Source organism: Eleutherodactylus coqui, chromosome 2 (genome assembly GCF_035609145.1).
Source record: "Eleutherodactylus coqui strain aEleCoq1 chromosome 2, aEleCoq1.hap1, whole genome shotgun sequence".
NCBI lineage: Eukaryota > Metazoa > Chordata > Amphibia > Anura > Eleutherodactylidae > Eleutherodactylus > Eleutherodactylus coqui.
This window is the reverse complement of record NC_089838.1, coordinates 227,974,823-227,995,566: the sequence shown is the minus strand read 5'-3', so window position 1 is coordinate 227,995,566 and position 20,744 is coordinate 227,974,823. Positions and strand designations below refer to the sequence as shown.

General features: G+C 41.2%; 1 protein-coding gene across 2 annotated transcripts in view; it reads left to right on the top strand.

The window, feature by feature from the left end:
- UNC13C (unc-13 homolog C) overlaps positions 1 to 20,744 on the top strand; it is a 457,400-nt gene that overhangs the window by 100,107 nt on the left and 336,549 nt on the right. For both annotated transcript variants that reach the window (XM_066592576.1, XM_066592575.1), the window contains exon 4: positions 19,973 to 20,051. In XM_066592576.1, the coding sequence (XP_066448673.1) occupies positions 19,973 to 20,051 (79 nt within the window). The remainder of the gene's footprint in view (positions 1 to 19,972; positions 20,052 to 20,744) is intronic.

Below are 20,744 nucleotides of genomic sequence, written 5' to 3'. Positions count from 1 at the left end.
CCCTCTGGTCACTCACTATACATTAACTTTTGTCCTCTCTGTTTGGCCTAATACCATAACTCATTACTTCAGCATTCACATAAACACAGTCTATTTTCCCACTCTTGGGTTAATGTCCAGAGAGGATCTCGTCTCACGCTGTCTGGGTTCACACCCGTCCTACCCAGGAGACTCAGGCTCACTGGGTGTGTGTACCCACTCCATTCACAGAAATTAACCAGATGCCTTCTAATTACTGCCAAAAAGACTACCTAAGTCCCCCCTCACACAGGCGCTTTTTACTGCGATTAGCGCGGTGCTTTTAGCAACGCGCTAATCGCGGTACAATGCTGCTATTGTTTTTAATGGGGCCGCTCAGACAACTGCTTGATCGCGGCAATTTTAGAGCGCAGTCTGTTCTATTTTGGAGTGTTTACGTTCCTCATCAATGATGAGGAATGCTAAATTCCGGTGATGCTGTGGCCGAAAACTAAAGTAAAATGTGGCAAAGTGCCGCAATTTAAATTGCAGTGCTTTCAGCATTGCCTGTGTGAGGGAGGCCTAAGTAGACTTATCTGGAACTGTCTCATCACAGTATGTGAAACATCACCATTGGAGACAACCTAAACTAGTGAGGGTGGGAGAAGCGGCATAGGAACAGCAGGGACACAGAGCAATGAGTATACCTCAGTTAGCCATTTTGAACCCTTTCAAAACTTTTTTTTTTTATTTTTGTTTTTGAGTAATTCTGTTTGGCAATATCAGGCACTGGTAAATGCTCCTTACTTCACTGCATCCTGAAGATTTCACTAATCACTGCTCATCTTGTAGTGAAGCTGCAGGAATTATAAACCAGTTTAGGGTTTTTGCCACTGTCCAGCTTTTGTATAAATTATTTTTTCTTTTTAAAGTATGTTTTTTTTCCCAGATATTGATCTCCTCCATACACTTCCTTTATCCGCAGCCTAAAATTGCTAAAATCCACTTATTAGTTTTTCCTTTTCTGTCTGAAATCTACACTTACAAGAGGTAAATAGCTTTATGCCTTTTTCTTTAATAAAAATCACTTGTTATGTTTACTGTCTGCTGTTATGTGGAGAGGATCAGAAAAAGCTTTTAGCTGTAATACATAAATTTACTGATAACGATACTGTCTCCCAATAACAAAGGCTTAGAGCAGCATGCAGAGCCTTTGTAACATAGAAACCACTAGTCAAAGAGGTTAGAATATGCCAGAAGATGTTATTCCAGTTTTGTTTATTGTTACCTTATGGATAACTTTTACTTACGATCTATGGTTCACGAAAGTAACATTTCTGCAAGAGATGCATTAGTAAATGAAAATGAGCTAAAATAAGAATTTGTTACCAAGTCCTAAAAGGTGTATACACAAATTTTGTTATATATGTGAAATCTTTTGTATGTTTCTTTATAATGTACTTGAAACACCAATAAAATGTATTGTTTAAAAAAAAAAGTTGAATTAAAAGTGGATGACTGGTACACAGGGGAACAGGTGAATCCCCCAGTGGGCCCTGAGCCCTGCTCCACAACCACCACATGACCAGTGCAAGTCCCAGTACACTCACTGAGCTACATACAGAGAGGAAGTGTTCAGCATCTCAGACAGGTAATATTTGCATGTAACTATTCAGTGGGCCCCCAAAATGCATTTTAACTGGTGGGCCCTAGATACTGCAGTCTGAGACTGAACCCAAGTCCACAATTGCAGTATAATTCTGAAAGTCCAGCAAAGATGAGGCAAGAAATGGAACAGAACAGTCTATTTCCTGTAACTTGAAGCAATTCACTCAATATTTGCATTTTATCATTACTGAATAAGAACAGATATGCTTGTTGAGGGATGTTGCAAGTGGCAATTTGAAGATGTGCAAAATTCCTTTTTCAACTTTGACCAAAAGAACTTCCACCAGAGGTGTACCTAGAGGTTCTTAGACACCCCTTCTACTGTGTAGTCGTAGAAAATGTCCGTCGCGCAGAGGAATATCACAGTACAGAAATAAAGACAACATCATGATACAATGATAATATGCAAATAAGGAAGATGGAACAATGCCTCTTCAGCGCCACCTATTGGATGGCAGCGTTCCTGCAAATCAATGTTTGACCTTTTATATAGGTCTTAACAAAGATTGGGAATTGAAAACCAAGCCAGAATCCATACACAGACAGCTGTTTCGGGGTGTTTGCCCCTTATCTAGAAGCAATGATAATAAACATAGTAATGTATCATTACAGGTAAAACTAATTCAGTGATGTCACAGCACTGTGGTAGTAGATACAATGATGAAGAGGAAAGATAATGAAAATAGTGAATTCATGGTACAGGATTAATAGTGATGTCGCTGATAATACACACTGCTATTCTCAGATGTGGCAGAATGGGAACCTAGAGGCCTACTGTAACCTTTACACTACTTATGCCTTGTAACCCCAAGACTTCCTCATGTTGAACAACTTTCCCTGCTTCTAGATTTTGCCAATGGACCAGCTTAATTCACAGGTTTAGCATACGCAAGACACATTCGACATTTGGTACAATCTGTTATGCACTGTGTGGCTAGGCTCCTTTATATTTTGAGATTTCCTATAGGAAAGGTTTTGCAGTAAATCAGTATCATAAAAAAATACTATGGAAAGTGTTTTTAATTGTAAGATTGTAACTGCTATCTGCAAATGGACTGAAGAGCAAGAGTCCAGCCATATAGTCATTCTGGTAAAATGCTTCATTGTTTACTACAGCCAGTACAATCAGCAGAATGCAATACCTAATGTGGTGCAAATCCTGAACCCTTTCACCAGATTCCTTATCATAAGCCACTCTTAAGGCCATTTTCCACTCAAAGATTATCGCTCAAAATTCGTCCAAACGGCTGAAAATGAGCGATAATCGTTACATGTAAAAACGCAGGAATCATGCACTTTTCATTTGAATGATGGATTTTACTTAACATAAAATCCATCATTCAGCCGCTGGAAGACTGAGCAGATACATTCCATTTGAATGTATTTCGCTAATCTTTTAAAAGACTGCAGGATGTTCTCCCCGCTGCATGTTTACACTAGTCGTGAGGAAAACCATTGAATGTGCTGGAGCAGCTGTTTGCAGAGCCCAGCATGTGTTTACATGTCTGTGGAGGTCCTTTAACATGTAAATGAAGATGATAAAGTATTAATGGCCATTAAAGCCATTAACACTTTTCACAAATACATCACTAAATCTTTCGGCCATTTGAAAGATTATCTTCGCGTGTAAAAGGACCTTAAGATACACTTTCACAGGAAGCCCTTACTATTATATACTATTAACACAGCTCAATGTTTTAGTCTTATTTAAACAACTACTTATGTGGTAGCTTTCTTGATATCTATAACTGTGACAATTGGGACAAGGGGTACTAAATTTTTCACTCTATAAGACGCACTTTTTTTCCCTCCACAGTGGCTGGAAAAAGTCAGTGCGTCCTATAGAGTGAACATGCTGAAATCTGACCTGACCGGGACCTGAAACATATCGTAAATCCTTCTCACTGAGCTGCCGGCCCGTAGTATACAAACAGGAGAGCAGAGCGGCCGACAACAGCTGATTGCTGGGGGCGGGGAAACAGCAGGAGAGCAGAGCAGCCGACAACAGCAGATTGCTGGGGGCGGGGGAGTAGCGGGGAGCTGTTGTCCTGCTATGGAGCTGACAGTCTGATACACATTGCAGGTACGATCTGTAGCAGCGCCCGATGCTCGTAGAAACAGCTCATTAATGAGAGGGAAATTCTGCTCCCCTTCATCAGTCAGCTGTAGCGGGATCATGCCATCTCGGTCCATGGTTGCACCCCTTAGGCCGCCTGCACACGGGCGGAAATCCCGCGGCGGTATTTCCCGCGGGATTTCCGCCACTGAAAGTTTGCATAGGAGTGCATTACAATACGCACTCCTATGCAGACGGCCGCGGGAAATCTCACACGGCAAACAAACCGCGGCATGTCCTATTTTTGTGCGGGGCACGCACTCACCCGGCCGCCGGCTCCGGTCTGCGCATGCGCCGGCTGCGCGGCAGCCGGCACATGAAAGAGCCGGGGCCGCCAGGCGCGGGTGAGTACGCGCTCGTCTCTGCAGGCTCTCGGGTCGGGTCCCGCGACGAGAATTCTCGCTGCCGGATCCGACCCGCTCGTCTGCAAGCGGCCTTAGGCTGGTATTTTCCTGAGCTCTCTGGTGAGGTTGGGAAGGACATAAAGCAGAGATCAGAGGACCTGTAGCCTGTAGCCGGGGTCATTGCTGCTGCTGGACACCATGACATCTGAGCAAATGGATAACACTTATCCGTTGGCTACATAGCAGAGGTGGGAGAGAGCTGCATGTATGGTGTATATATTTGTGCCTAGTTATACACACATTTATACACCATACATAACCATAATGAGAAATGCCATGCAGGATCATGGAAAGTTGAGTGACAACTAATGGAATCATCATTACATTGTCACTCAGCTCTTTCAGAATCCTGAATGCCAACTGCAGAGTTATGCAATCATGTATACAACATGCATTGCTATAACTAGTCAAACATGACATTCAGGGCTCCTGGAAAGCTGAGTGATAAGTAATAAGATCACCATTACATTTACACTCAGCTTTCCTGGATTCTGAATGGCAGGTTGACAAGTTTTATATACTTCATTGTGAGTTGGTACTACTGCTCTTTATTCCTCATGTATTACCTGACTAACTGCCTGGTCTGGGGGAGTTCCAAATATTTTTTTTCCTATTTTCCTCCTCTAAAACCTAGGTGGGTCTTATCATCAGGTGCGTCTTATAAAGCAAAAAATACGGTATATACTGGGATTTTCTACAGTCAAACCTGAATTGTCAGGCTTTATAGGTGTGCAGTGTAAGTACCCCCTTTCTATAAAAGTCTGCTTACAATGCCCATAACTGTAAAGGACACCACTGGAAAGCAGCAGTAACTGTCTTGTACAATGCTGTGCAACGGTTTTAAGCAGGTGTGGAAAAAATGCTGCAAAGTAAGATTTTTTTTCCTCAAATAGCAGTCTCATTCCTCTCCTGGGTGGACCGTAAAAAATTGATATCCACATATATCTTGCCCTCTATCTTCTACATATTTCATACAGTCCCAGTAGCTGTATGAAGTATGTATAGGATAGAGGGCAAATAGAATAAAACTCCAAGAAAAAAACTATCAATGCTTCTATTCTGGAAAGCATTCTTACTTTGCAGCATTTCTTCTACACCTGCTTAAATTTTTTGCAGTGTACTATATACTTAGGATGGGTTATATCATTGACTTCTATGGTCCACTTTATATATGAGCTCCTGGATAAGAAAATAAAGTTGTACTAAATAAAGTTATCAGTCCACAACTGTAAGTGACGGTGGATACACATTTGGAGAAATTCCAGTATTTGCAGTGTGGCTCCCTATGTAATTTATACCAAAGACCTACATTTAGCGACAGTAAAATTGAAACTGTCTTGACTTTTATTCTAAGAATGATGCTGCGTGACAAGCATTTGGAACTGTTGCCGCTATCATGTGTGAAATGTCAGCAGCGAAGATACAAATAATTTAAGGGATATTGTAGAACTGGCACAGAGAGAAAGGAGGAAGTAATGAAGCAAGTATGAATGACGTACTCCTATCTGTACGCTTACTGGCAATAAATAAGCATAAAAAAAGGCTATTTAAGCAGTCGGGTAATTCAAAATCATTCTGGAAGGAAACGAAAGATCAAATCCTGCTTTCAATTTCTTGTCTGAAAGTGTGAATGCCCTGATATGAGTGAAAAATTGTATATATAATTAGTATATGAAATTGTCTCCTGTCTTGTGGAGGGCCAGCTATGAGACAAACTCCTCAAACAATACAATGAGCTGGTGAAAATGAGTGCGGTAATGAGACCGTGGAATTAGTAGGTTACATTAATAGTACCATAAATGCTGTTTGAAAAAGATTGTGCACATTGAAATGGTGCCCTCAGGTAAATAAAGTACTTACTGTACAGAGCAAGATCATAAACATCTGGAGAGGAGCATGGGAAAGCATAGCTTTAAGGATTAGATAATGGCTTCCCAATCAAATTTGGATATTATGAAGTTTTTAAGTGCCCTCTAAATAATTCCCTGTTGGTAATGCAGAGTTCTAATTGTAGCCTTAAAACCATTTTACACAGATGCAGAATGATAGAAAAACATCTTACCAACGAAAACTGCATAAATACACAAGGCATTAAGAGGGGCTTGAATTTCAGTAGGGATAATGATGTGTAAGCCGAACTCTACATTCACTATCCTATTGTGTATTCTGATAAGAGATGCCGTCATATGTTATGCTATATATATATATATATATATATATATATTTACCAGGAACATTTATATAGCTGATTTAGGGAATAGTCATTAATAGAAATGTCTAATGTGCTAAGAAAATGGTTTCTGAATTGGTAACCCTTGAAGTGAATGTTCAGACAACCTGCAGAATCTCAAAATAATACATGGCAACATTAATAACATGAAAAATCTATTTCTTGGAGTAATGTGATGGTTCACAGCAATGCCTTCATATGACTTTGTCCATCCTCTAAATTCACACTTGCTGACAATTATAAAACAAACAAACTAGGATTACATTTTTTATACATAACACCTTCTGTAATATGGAAAATAAATATGGAACCTCTTTGATGAGTATATGATCCAATTAAGGACTGAGAAAATTAGAATTGACTTAAGAGAAAACAGAATGTTCCAGAGTAAAGATATTATTAGATTTGTAAAATCATGAAAATATCTCGGAATACCTAGGTAAGTAGAGTTGGAAGAGGAAAGAATGTGTAAGGCTATTTTTTACAAAGTTGGCCCTTTCTGGGATCTGCTTATTGCTTGCTGTCTGAAAATTTAGTGTCTCCGAATCGCATACCATGTCCTCGCCTCGCCGTCTCTCTGTTGGCGTCCTACAGGCTCTGTCCTAGGACTCCTGTTCTTCTCTATCTATTCCTTTGGCCTAGGACAACCTATAGAATCCCATGGTTCTCAGTACCACCTTTTGCTGATGACACTCAAATCTGCCTTTCTGGCCCAGATGTTACCGCTCCTACCATCCTGACTCCTTAGGTGTCTGTTGACTATATCTTCCTCCTTCTACTCTTGCTTCTAAAAACTTAACATGGAGAAAACTAAATGCATCATCTTTACGCCACCTCATGCAGGCCCCCCCCCCCCACCAGACTTCTCAATCGCAATCAATGGCTTCATACACTCACTGGTCCTACAAGTCCACTGTATCGGTGTAACATATGACCCCGCCCTCTCCTTCATACCACACATACAAACCCTCACACCCTACCGCAAAAACATCAAAAACATCTCTCAGATTCGATCTATCCTCAACCCCTAATCAATAAAAATGCTAGTGTATTCCCTCATCTTCTCCTATCTAGACTATTGCAATATAATTATTTGTGACCTCTCATCCAATGCTCTGGTGCCTCACCAATCCAACCTAAACTCTGCTGCCCAGCTTATCTCCTCATTACCCCCCTTTTTCTTCTCTTTGCCAATCCCTTCACCTATTGCCCAGAGAATCCAGTTCAAGTCATTATCAATGACATACAAGGCTATCCTTATGTAAAGAGGGGACATCTCTCACCTAATCTCCTGATAACTCCTCAAATGTAACCTCCAGTCCTTGCAAGGCCTTTTCCTCTGCTCTACTCAAGTGAGCTCCTCACATAATTATCTCCAGGATTTCTCCTTTATATCACCTATACTTTGAAACCTGCTATTTCAATACATCAGACTCTCTACCACCTTAGGGCTCATTCACACAGGTGAATTTTCATTACGTATTATGCGATGCTAATAGCCCATTGATTTCTACTGGGCCACACACACTTGCACTTTTATTATGTGCATGAAAAAAACTGAGATATATGCAATTTTAGCACATAATATGCAGCAATATAGGTTATGGGAATTTAATATACGTAGCAAATATGCATGTTACATACATATTTGTTGTGTACTGTGTACTACACACGTGAAAAATACGAGCACGTTATGCAATGAAAATATGCCAGTGTGAACAAGCCTTTAAAAAAGCTTTAAAAAGAACCTGAAGGACCTATCTCTTCTGATAAGCATTCAGTAACAACCTACAGTAACTCTGCTGCCACCACAACAGGAACATCTTCTACCTACATCTACTGCCTCCTTCCACGTACACTGTAAGGCCTCATGGACTGAGTGCTCTCTCCCTCTGTGTCAATTTGTTAGTCATTTAGTAGATGTCTATAGTTCATGTCATTGTATACACTATTCTACCATAAGAAGACCATAGCAAAGCACATACAGAATGGGAGGAATTGGGCTAAGCAGCAGCACATGTGAAAAAGACTTGGGTATACTAATAGATCATAGACTGAACATGAGTCAACAATGTGATGCAGCAGCCAAAAAGGCAAACACAATTCTGGGATGTATTAGGAGAAGCATAGAGTCTAGATCATGTGATGTAATTATCCCACTCTACTCTTCCTTGGTCAGACCTCATCTGGAATACTGTGTCCAGTTCTGGGCACCTCACTTTGAAAAAGACAGAGACAAACTGGAGCAAGTTCAGAAAAGAGTTACCAAGATGGTGAGCGGTCTGCAAATCATGTCCTATGAGGAACGGTTAAAGGATCTGGGAATGTTTAGCTTGCAAAAAAGAAGGCTGGGAGTAGACTTAATAGCGGTCTACAAATATCTCAAGGGCTGTCATAGTGCAGAGGGATCAGTCCTAATTATCATTTGCACAAGGAAAGACCAGAAGCAATGGGTTAAAACTGAAAGGGAGGAGACACAAATTAGATATTAGAAAAAACTTTGACAGTGAGTGTGATCAATGAGTGGAACAGGTTACCACGGGAGGTGGTGAGTTCTTCTTCAATGGAAGTGTTCAAACAAAGGCTGGACAAATATCTGTCTGGGATGATTTAGTTTATCCTGCACTGAGTAGGGGTTGGACCAGATGACCCTGGAGGTCCCTTCCAACTCTACCATTGTATGATTCTAAGTAATTGGACACCTGAGCAAAAATCAAAAACATATTTAGATGTATTTACATATGTCCATACTTAGTGTGGCCTCTTTTGGCCCCAAGGGCATTTTTCTCTGGATTTTCTCTCTGGCATTCTTTCTATTAATGTCCGATTACACTTCAGCTGGTGTTTCCCTCCATTCATCTTGCAAATGTCTGGCAAGTTCTCTCAAAGAATTTGTCACTGTTCATATTTCCTGACTCAATGGTCCAGTTTGTCCCAAAGATGTTCATTAGAGTTCAGGTCAGGACTTTGTGCAGGCCAGTCCAATTGTAAACATCCATCTATATCCTCAAACCAACGTAAAACAGTGTTGGATTTGTAACAAGGTGCGCTATTTTTTTTGAGGTTTTACTGACCATTCCCCGAGTATTGCCACACTGTCAGCAGCACATTATTGTCTAGAATGTTGTGGTACACCTCTGTGTTCATGGTTCTTGCCACTGGAACCAACAGGCCGAGACTGCGCCATGCACAACATCCTCAGACTATACTTAACATTTAGCACAACACATTCAAGTACTTCAATCTGATATGAGGATGGAGTGGCATGAGTTGTTACTCCATAGAATATAATTCCATTACCCAGCTGTCCAATGATGTCACACCTTGCACCATTTTGAAGAGGTGATGCATCTTCTTTGTGAGAACCCGCCAAATGTTTGCAGGATGAATGAAGGCAAATACTAGCTGCCATATATCAGATGTTAGAAATTATGCCATGGAGAATATTCAATGTCACTAGGGACAAAGGAGGCCCCACTAAGTATTAATATATATAAATATTATTTTATTCTTGCTCAGGTGTTCAATTATTTTTGGTAGAATGTATATGTAATGTGGTTATACATGTAGTAGTATATGATGTTAAAACTCTATTTTTTATTTATACAGTGCCCTGGGATTATTGGTGCCTTAAAATAATAATGTTCATACAGTAAAATTTGGCACAGATGGATTCTGTGTCCCATTCATTTTAATGGGAATCAAAGCTGTTTAGTCTGCTATTTGAAATCTGTGTCACTGAAAAATGTGATGTGCCACTTCTTGACAAGGGTTTTGAATCAGGATCTTTGTATTTAGATCCGTGGCATCTTCACATGTAAAAATAGCAAAGGCTCCACTTCAGATATTTTCGACATGTTTTTTTTCCTCCGGATATTATTTCCTATGGATGAAATGTCTGCTCTGTTTTGCCGTGTTTAGCGCACCTCATCACCCATCACAATGATGGGGTGCGCTAAAACCCACTGTCTGAGGCAGTAACCTGCGCCCAAAAACGGCAGGGAAATAGTCTCAGGAAGGAATGCTGTTGGCATCTGCCATGAGAAAAAGTCTCATTTAATCAATTTGAACATTTAGCTAATGTTTCTGTATATTTCTGGGAAACAATACAGAACAAAATAACATAGAGACAAGTATAGGCCAACATGCTATAGAATTAAGGTTCATTCTTCTGGTATACTTCTGTCCAGTAGACAAATTAGATTTACAGTACATACTGGGGCATTTCCCAGTGTAGGCCGCCTGCACACGGGCGGAAATCCCGCCGCGGGATTTCCGCCGCTGAAAGTTTGCATAGGAGTGCATTAAAATACGCACTCCTATGCAGACGGCCGCGGTTTGGCCGCGCGAAATCTCGCGCGACAAACAAACCGCGGCATGTCCTAATTTTCTGCGGGGCACGCACTCACCCGGCCGCCGGCTCCGGTCTGCGCATGCGCCGGCTGCGCGGCAGCCGGCACATGAAAGAGCCGGGGCCGCCAGGCGCGGGTGAGTACGCGCTCGTCCCTGCAGGCGCTCGGGTCGGATCGCGCGGCTAGAATTCTCGCTGCCGGATCCGACCCGCTCGTCTGCAGGCGGCCTATATCTCAGAGATAATGGTGTATACAATATGTAAGCATTATAAAGCACATTAATCTAAATCACTTAAAAGGTCCCTTCTTTGAAATGTCCTTAAGAGTAAAGAACAAATGTATCTTGGTGATTTAAGTGGTACAGTTTGCTTAGGAAGTCTGGAGTAGATAATCCACGTATTGCAAATACCAGTTCCAAACACTGCATATAGTTTTAGAATAGTGATGCGTTGTATATGACTGGTACAGACTCTCTTCGCTATATGACAGCATCTATTGTTATTTCTTCAAAATGCACATCACTCCTTAAGCAATTTATTTAGAACTTAAGAAGACTATTCCAGAAACCTTCACTCATCTTTGTTAAAATATTTTATCAGCAGCCACTGATCCTTTCTCAGCCTGACAGTGCAATAAAGAGAAAATAATTTCTGCCAATCTTCAGTAGGCCAGATGGCTTTACTATCACAGGGGGCTGCATGCTAATTGACATTTCTGGTAGGACATGCTAGAGATAAAAACGAAGATCTGTAACCAGCGAGCTTCTTGGGATTTGTGAGACTTTATAAGTTTCTTTCTACAAACAATATGCTACGTTGTGTTTTCTGACAGTCCTAGTTAAGGAAGTGTTAAGTGCTCAATTGCTCATATTTACAGTTACACTTTCAGTTCCTGGTTTTGTGGATGGCATTAAATCATTGGAGCAGATTTATTGAAGGGAATCTGTCGGTGGGAACATACTGTCCAAACTGCAGGCATCATGTTATAGAGCAGCAGGAGTCGAGCAGATTGATATATAGTTTTATGGGGAAAGATTCAGTAGAACTTGTGTTTTATTCATGTATATCTCTGTTCATTCTTAGCTGAATAGTCAAATGGGTGGTCCTATCAGGACTGATAACTATCTGTGAATGACTGCACATACAGTAGTAACTGTGCACATGCGCCACACTCTGGATTTTTATTGCGTGAACCCTTGATCTGACATCACCCCACAGGTAGAAGTCTAAGGGGGTGAGATGCAGCAAGGTACCACTCCTCTGGGCCATGATGCCCAAACCCCTTCTCCAGAAACTGCTGATCCAAAAACTTGGGGGCATATCCATAATGTAAGGGGGCACCATCCTGCTGGAGGAACACTGGGAATGTGCTATTTTCATTGCACAGTGACAGGGACACCTTGTTACATATCAATTGCAGATACTTGGCCTCCGCAGTAAGGTTACCATCGATGAAGAATAGGCCGACTATCTTTATACCCCCCACACAACACTATGACTTTCTTTGCTCAACCATCTTGGAGGGACCTGACTAGTGCAGGTTTGTGTCAGATCAGTAGCGAAGATTTGGTTTTGTTTACCTCCCCATTCACGTAGCAGTTTGCTTCATTACTGAACAGCACCGTCTCTGTGAAATGTGGGTCCTGTTGCAAAAAGGCAACATAAAAGGCTAGCCCTACCACTCCCTCAACAAGTGATTATTTTGCTGCACAGCCTTAGCAAGCTCCTCTCTTGCCTGCTCCTCTGCAAGCCTAACTGAAAGCTACCGATACCGACCTCTGACATTCCCTTCTGACGATACCCGCCCCCTCCTATGTACTGCCACTTGAGACCTACTGATACTGACCTCTAGCTTTCCTCCTGACAATGATACCCACCTCCTCCTTTGTACTGTGACCCCCTGTTGACGAGTCCTGAGCCTCCTCTGACTACTTTCTGGGCCTGCAGGGCTACTACATCTGTGGCTCCAAACCTAGCACCAGAAACATTACAATATCTTTGGACCACCCTATACAATGAACCTACATTAAAGTCTTTGGACACCTTTTGAGCATTGAAATGGATAGATCAATTACCAGGTCACCTTTGGACATTGTACTCATTCTGGCTTACCCTTGTACCACCAGCCCTATACTCTTTTGACAAATAAAATACATTATTTTCTGATCAGGGCCTGGATATCCTCTTGATATACAGTTGTGATGCTTTCAAAACCTAAGCAAGAGGGGAATTATTACAAGCTACACATGACTTAAAGAGAAGGATAGATGAACTGGAATAAGATATAACCGAGTCTAAATTAAATCATATAAAATCCCCTTCCTCCAAGGCAAAGCGTGATTGGTTTATGAAGATAGAAATTTTCGGCCTCAAGGAAAGAGAATAGAGCAAACAATTTTTTATGAAGCATAGCTTTTATTAGCAGGGTGATAGATGGGGGATTTTGCTAGTCCACATTGCTTAGGTAGATAAGTAACTCATCTAACTAATAATTAAGTTGTTTAACTGTGCTGGTAATCTAATTAATGTCATCTCCGTTTATTTCCCAGGGATTTAGAGAGTTTTATTATATTCCCCTTCAACTAATGTTTGTGTTTAGGATGTAAGGGAATACCTTGACCAATAACCTCCTTCCCTCATTAACTGTGGATAGTGGGACATATTTATCATGACCAATATTAAGTGACAAAATAGAAAAAGCCTTACCTGCCCTTCTAATTTCTGAATCTCCCAGTTTAAACAACCTGCTGGCCGACTTTAACTTTGTACCATATATACTTCATGTTTGGCACAAAATCGTTTTCGCTTACATAATAAGGCATTTGAGTCAAAAAGGCTTCCTAGATCTATGAGGCCTTTGCTATTGTAATACAGAAACCAGGCAAAGATCTACGATATTGTGAATCATCTCAACCAATTTCTTTGTTGTAAGTCAACATCAAAATTCTAGTAAAGGTGTTGGCCCTGTAAGGACTGGCGGTTCGCTGGTCCATCGTGCCCGCACCGCCGGTCCTGTCACACGTGCGGCTGCTGTGCGGCGCAGGGGGGCCCCGGTCCTCATCACCTCCCCTGGCCGCCGGGCTCCGCCTTGCCGCCGGGTTGCTAGGGATGCTGTGGGTGTTGCCCTGCGTCGCGTCCTAGGTATCTTGGCAACCAAACATGTGTCTCCAGTCCTGCCTCCTGCAGGGCTGGGGGCGGGTTCCCCAGTGCTGCTGGGTGCACTCAGCTGCTGTCAGGCTCCCCGCCCCAATCAGCTGCTGGGGCGGGAGCTCTGACAGCATTTAAACCTGCTGGTGTCTCCTGACCAGTGCCAGTGTTAGTTTTGGATTTCCTGCTACACCAGCGTACCTTGTATTTCTGACTCCTGATACTGACCCTCTGCCTTTTGACCTGACGTTGCTTTTGCCTGACCCTCTTGTACCGCGTACCCTCTCGTTGCTGACCCGGATTGTCTGACTCTCCTTGCTGTTATTTGTTCCAGTGTCTGTCTGTTTGTTAGTCCCTGTGTTCCCCTTCCTTAGTGAGTGTAGGGACCGTCGCCCAGTTGTCGCCCTGGGGCTTAGCCCAGGGGGGCAAGTAGGAAGGGACAGGGGTTGCGGGTATTTTCAGGGACCTCCAGTTTCCCGGACCCCGAGTCCTGACAGGCCTGTAGTGTGAATAAGATCATGTTGGAAATAGTGCAATCAGATCCATATGGTTTTATACCATGAAAATACACTACTCCTAAATAAGGACTTGAAGCAGTTCATGAATTACTGGGTCCTGGTGTCCCTGGATGCTGTAAAAGCCTTTTGCATAGTGGAATAGCTATATCTTTGTGTAGTCCTGGAAAAATTAGATTTGCCCTCTGAAGTTGTTAAATGGGTTCAGTTAATGATCTGTTGTTCACATGTTCAAGATTCGGTCAGCATTTAGTCATGTATTCTGTGCCTAAGCCTTAGTTTTCTCTTAGATGTGGTACACGCTAAGGTTATGTTTATGTCCTCTTCTTTACACTATTGCTATTGAACCTTTGGTAGCCATAAGATAAAGGAGAGAGAGGTTCATGGTTTGACGAAAATCACTCTTAACCAAAACATTAATCTACATGCAAATGATACATTGTTACTTGTCAAATCCAGATGCATCTCTAGAAGAGGTATTGGGTTTAATAACAAGATTTGGTAGTTTTTCTGGCTTAAAAATCGACTGGAATAAAAAGGGTAATATTCTACCTGTAGATATTGGCGTAGCCTCTAAAATGGCAATGTCTAAACTGCTGCTCTTCATACTGGCTTGAGTCTACCTTGTCAAGATGGTTTTGCTACATAAAATATTGCATATTGTACTACAATCTCTGACAATTATCCCATTTCACTTTCTAATGGCTCGGTCTGTAGCTCCTCTCTGACCTCTTGTGAAGGCTGAACTAATTTGAAGTCCTATTTCATTTACTTTCTTTTTAGATTTCAGCTTATCTTAGTCTACAGGAGAGGCAATAGAGAGGATACAGACTGAGCCATCAAAGAACTGTCTGATGGAATGAGAACAGAACGGGATCCAGTAGTTTGAACTGCAGTGTTTATACATGTAGCGGCAGTCTTTAACAGTTGAATAACTATATATTTGGATCTTGCACTTACTCATGTGACTTATAGTTTATATAATAGCCCAAGGCTGCTTTCACAATTAATAGTTGAAATTTTGTAGCTCTAGTGATTTGTATTCTGTGAAGTGTAATGTATACAGCAGGAACTATATAGTGATCTGATGTTCACACATTCTGGATTCTGTCAGAATTTAGGTGTGGATTCTGTGCCTAAGCCCTGATACAATCCACTGACACCCCAATGGTAATGCAAGTGAATGGGACGTACCTCAACTACATCCAAAAAAACTGCATGAAATAATAAACTGAGAACTTTGAAACCCACAGCATATTCATTATTGGTGCAGATTCTGCATAGAAAGCGTAGAGCGGCAATCAGCTAATCTGAGTTTGGATCCACGGACCAGTACATGACAAAAATCTACGTTTAGCTTTGCATTTCAGCGCATATTTTAAAAATTTATAAGAGATTTGCCTTTGGAAAATCTCCTTTGTGTAAACATGCTTTAACTGCTCCATACAATATAAGATTTCAGCTAAGTTGTTAACCCCTTCCCGCTCCAGGGCGTAAGTTTACGTCCTGGCAGCGGGGTACTTCCTGCAACAGGGCGTAAACTTACGTCCTGGGGATAGCGCGAGATCACATATGATCTTGCGCTATCCTGCAGCCGGAGCCGGCTGTCAGTCACAGCCGGCCTACCGCTGCAACAGCGGGGGGGGCATCGGAGATGCGCCCACCGCTGTTAACCCCTTTCCTGCCACGATCTAAGTAGATCGCGGCAGGGAAAGAGTTCACAGAGGGAGCGCGCTCCCTCTGTATCTTCAGCCGGCTCCCGCAATGTTATCGCGAGAGCCTGGCCTGTCGCCATGGCAACAGGACGCCAGACACTGGCGTCCTGTATTGCCAATGCCTATTATCGCTGTATAAGCGATAAGGCATGGCAGGGCAGTAGATGGGCAGTACTGTGGTCAAAGTCCCCCAGGAGGACACAAGTTGTGTAAAAAAAAAAGATTAAAAAAATGAATAAAAAAAAAAAAAAGGAAAAAAAAGCCCCTTATTAGCATAAAAAAAAGTTTAAAAAAATTAAAACCCCACATATTTGGTATTGTCGCATCTATAACGACGCGTACAATAAGCTGCACATGCTTTTGAGTGTGCACGTAAAAAAGCGTAAAAAAACGCAAAAAAACTAAGGCAAAATGCTAATTTTTAGCATTTTGCCTCCCTAAAAACTCAATAAAAGTGATTAAAAAAGCCGTATGTACCCCAACATAGTACCAATAAAAACTACAGCTTGTCTCGCAAATAATAAGCCCTCACAGAGCTCCATACATAAAAAAATAAAAAAGTTACAGGACTTTGAATGCAGCGATTTAGAAAAAAAAAAGATTTCCAAAAAAAGGGTTTTTATTGCAGAAAAGTGGAAAAACCCCAAAAAATGTAAGAATTTTGGTATCGTTGTAACCATACCGGCCCACAGAAAAAATAGATTGTGTCATTTATGCTGGATGATTAACGCTGTAAAAAAAAAATCTATGGCAGAATTGATGCGTTTTCTCTCCCTGCTATAATACAAAAAAAATAAAAGTTTTACAATATAGTTAATGTACCCAAAAGTGGCACCGATAAAAACGACAGTACGCTACGCAAAAAACAAGCCCTTATACGGCCGCGTCGATGGAAAAATAAAAAAGTTATGACTTTTGATAAATGGAGAAGAAAATCCGCCAAAAATCATTGCGTCCTTAAGCCCAAAATAGGCCATGTCATGAAGGGGTTAAAGTGCAACTGTCCTGACTTTAAAAACAGGCATCTATAAGATGCTATTGGCAGTAAAGAATGCGGGGATTTGGGGGTGCTCTTTGCCACATTTGCTGTCCTGTGTGAGCAGTTAATGAGCCCTGTTAGTCAATGACTATCTTTGAATTCCCAAAGTCATTCCAGCTGATTGACGCACAAGCGCTGACGGACAGGGCTCTCCATCTCAAACATTTCCTGAACATCATTTTCACAAGGACTGATGAAGTGGCAAAGAGCAACCCAATCAAGTATTTACAAAGTTGTCCCATTGTTTATTTAGGTTAAAGATGTTCAGTGGTATACACACAGTATGCTTTGGGGCTCTTAGCCTAAGGGGGTCTTCTTCCTTCTCTTCATTTTCAGTTGGGTAAACTGGAACAACTTAACTTTTCATTTTCTAATAGAAAGCAGGTAATTACATGGAGATCTGAGAACTGGCTTACATATATATGGAGCCATTAAATAATATATGTTGTATCTTTATCTGTAACTGTATATTGACTACTATAAATATGCTATATATTATGGTGCGCTAGTGACTATTTATACCATAGTGATTGTAGAAGAAAAAAATATACGCATCTTTCCATTAACATGCAATCAGCTTGAGATGGTTCAAAGTACTTATCAGTGTGACCCTTTAGGTACAAAAAAACTTAGTAAAAGAGACTACTGACATATGGTCAGCACAGCTGAAACGTGTAGCCAGTGGCAGATTTATCCATAATCTGCCTTATTTCATTATCAAAATGTATTCTTTCTAAGCTATTTTATGAAAAGCAAAAGATATAAATGTATAAAGAATAAAATAAAATCTATATCAGCAAGATACATAACATCCAATTAACATCCACACGGCACGTGTAAACATCGCACTCTGTTTCATTATTATCTTTTGTGTTTGAAATAGTAAATGTTGTTTTATTGTCAGAATTTATATTATTAGTTTGGAGATGAAGGAAGTTCCTTGCTTTTGTTGCACCAACGGCTTTGAGCTTTCATCCTAGTAGGTTTTGTTGAATTATTTACAGTTTTTTTTCTTACTATTTGATTGTAAGTAGAGATGAGCGAACGTACTCTTTTCTGGTGTTTTTGCACTCGAGCACCGCTTTTTCCGAGTAACTAACTACTCAGACGAAAAGATTCGGGGGGCGCCGGGGGTGAGCGGGGGGTTGCAGAGGGGAGGGGGGGGGGAAGGAGAGAGAGACCTCCCCCCTGTTCCCCACTGCTACCCTCCGCTCCACCACGCGGCCCCCGGCACCCCCGAATCTTTTCGTCCGAGTAGTCAGTTACTCGGAAAAAGTGGTGCTCGAGTGCAAAAACACCCGAACCGAGTACATTCGCTCATCTCTAATTGTAAGCCTAGCTTTGATTGAAGTTACTTGTAATATAGGCCCACTACTATATGTGGAGGAAAAGACAAAACTCATTTTTCTCCATATATTTCTCCTTTGCACATTTATGTCATTAGTGTGACTCTGTAAACTCACGCACAAATGATAAAGCACTGTTTGAGGACAGCTGTAGAGGCAGACTTGCCATTTATGCAACCTGGGCAGCTGCACTGGGACAGAGATTGGAAGGGAGGGCACTGCCGCCTCAAAATCAGCTTTTTATTATCTACCGGTATTAGATTGCATGTAAACGATGTTGCTAATTAATTTTTGAGCTTTGCAACTGCTAATAGATTCAAATACAAAGAGTGGTCAGCAGTGAGTTATTGGCTTCCAAAGGGCCAATATACTGTTCTTGTATGGGGACTAACTGCTACCCATGTCTGTCACTAGGGCGCTGCACAATAAAGGTTTGCTGACTGCAGTATTGATTTTCCAAAATTTCTCCCTGTAAGCTCTTGGGCATCCACAAAGTCCCCATAGATACCTTGAGGGTGCATTTACACGGGTGTGTGAAATATCGGTCGGAGAAGCATTTTTTTATTTTCTGCTTCCATAGGGAAGAATAGGCAATTCTTCAACAGAATAACCCAAAAATAGGACATGCTGCAAGTTTACTCAAGCATCGCTTCTAACAAAACTAGAAAAGTTGCACATGTGAATGCTTCTATTAAAAACAATGGGTTCTTTTCTCGCAATGCATAGAGATCATGCGGGAAAAATTGCCCTTGTAAATGTACCCTTGTACCCTTGAGCGTGATATCAGGATTGCAGAGTTTCTCCTATTGTTTTTAATGGGGAAACCTTGCATCGCACTAGTGCACCTAGCATGTGGTGCGATGCTGCCGCCGGTCCCATTGAGGACAATGGAAGATGCAATGCGAGGGCACGCTCAAAGATAGGATGCGCCGCGATTTGTTTCCCGCATCGTGGTGTGATGCGGGAAAGCATCCTTCATGTGTGTCACCCCATTCAAAAGAATCGGTACATAATCGTGCGAGATTTGTGCATCTTGCAATGCACAAATCTTGTGCGATTTTCTCACCTCTGTGAAGCCGGTCTTAGAGTGTTTTCGTCAATTACCATGAAATCGCCTACGCTCTGACTTTGCTTACAGCCACAGCTGGAAACTGCTATTTCTGGATCGTATTCATAGCTTTGTTTCTGGTTTGCGGTCCTAGCTCATTGACCCCTATTGATGCCATCAGTGATAAGAGTGCAGGTACACCTTAGTAATACAGATGGAATACTATCTCTATATAGAGAGCTTATTGTCCTGGGATCATCTATTGACATAACTTATTACAAAAATTAGCTAAATATTCTAGGATTCTGCGTGCATATAATTAATGATGCCGTTACTGTTTTTGGCATTTTCAAGGGTGACGCATTTGATGATTACAATGTAAACACTGTAATGTTACATATTATATTTTACAGTCCAGCTGTTCTTTTCTTGCAGACTTGGCGGTGGTCTTTATGGAATTGACAGTATGCCAGACCTCAGAAGAAAAAAAACTTTACCCATTGTCCGAGATTTGGTAAGTTTACGTTCTAGAAAGAAGATCAAATTAACTCATCAATTTACTGAATTAATCGAGGATTAAAGTGAAGAATTAGCCAAGAATATAACGTTGTTTTTGTCCTGGAGATTGGCAGATCCCAGTGCCAAAATCATACGTAAGATTTAGCAATGACGAGAATTGCCCAATTATCTGGATTTCATCTATTGTATGAAGAATTTCCGAGAATCTACGGCTATTTATGAGGCATTTTATAGAATTTGTATTTAGGGGGAATTCCGAAAAAATCTGAGGATTCCTAAGGCATTACTGATAATTTAAGGATCTCAAATGCCATAGAATCTATGTCTTTATGAGCAATTCTCAATAAGCTATGAGAATCTAGAAAAGCTATAATTCTTTTTAAGGAATTCCAGGAAATCTGTGCTGTTATGCAAGTCTGAGGATTTCTGTAGGATCTATGATTATTTAAGAATTCAAGATTCTCTACTATATCAAGATTTTCAGAGAGATTAATGTCTCATTAATAGACTCAGACACTATAGATAATGCTACAAATGTCATAAAATATTTTTACCAACACACCTAAAATCAAATATTATCACTTGTAAGATACATTCAGTGCTACATACAGGTTGAGCTGTCCAGATCACAACTATCAGCCAATGCGTATACACACGTGAAATCATTGTTTTACAATATAACTGAGGT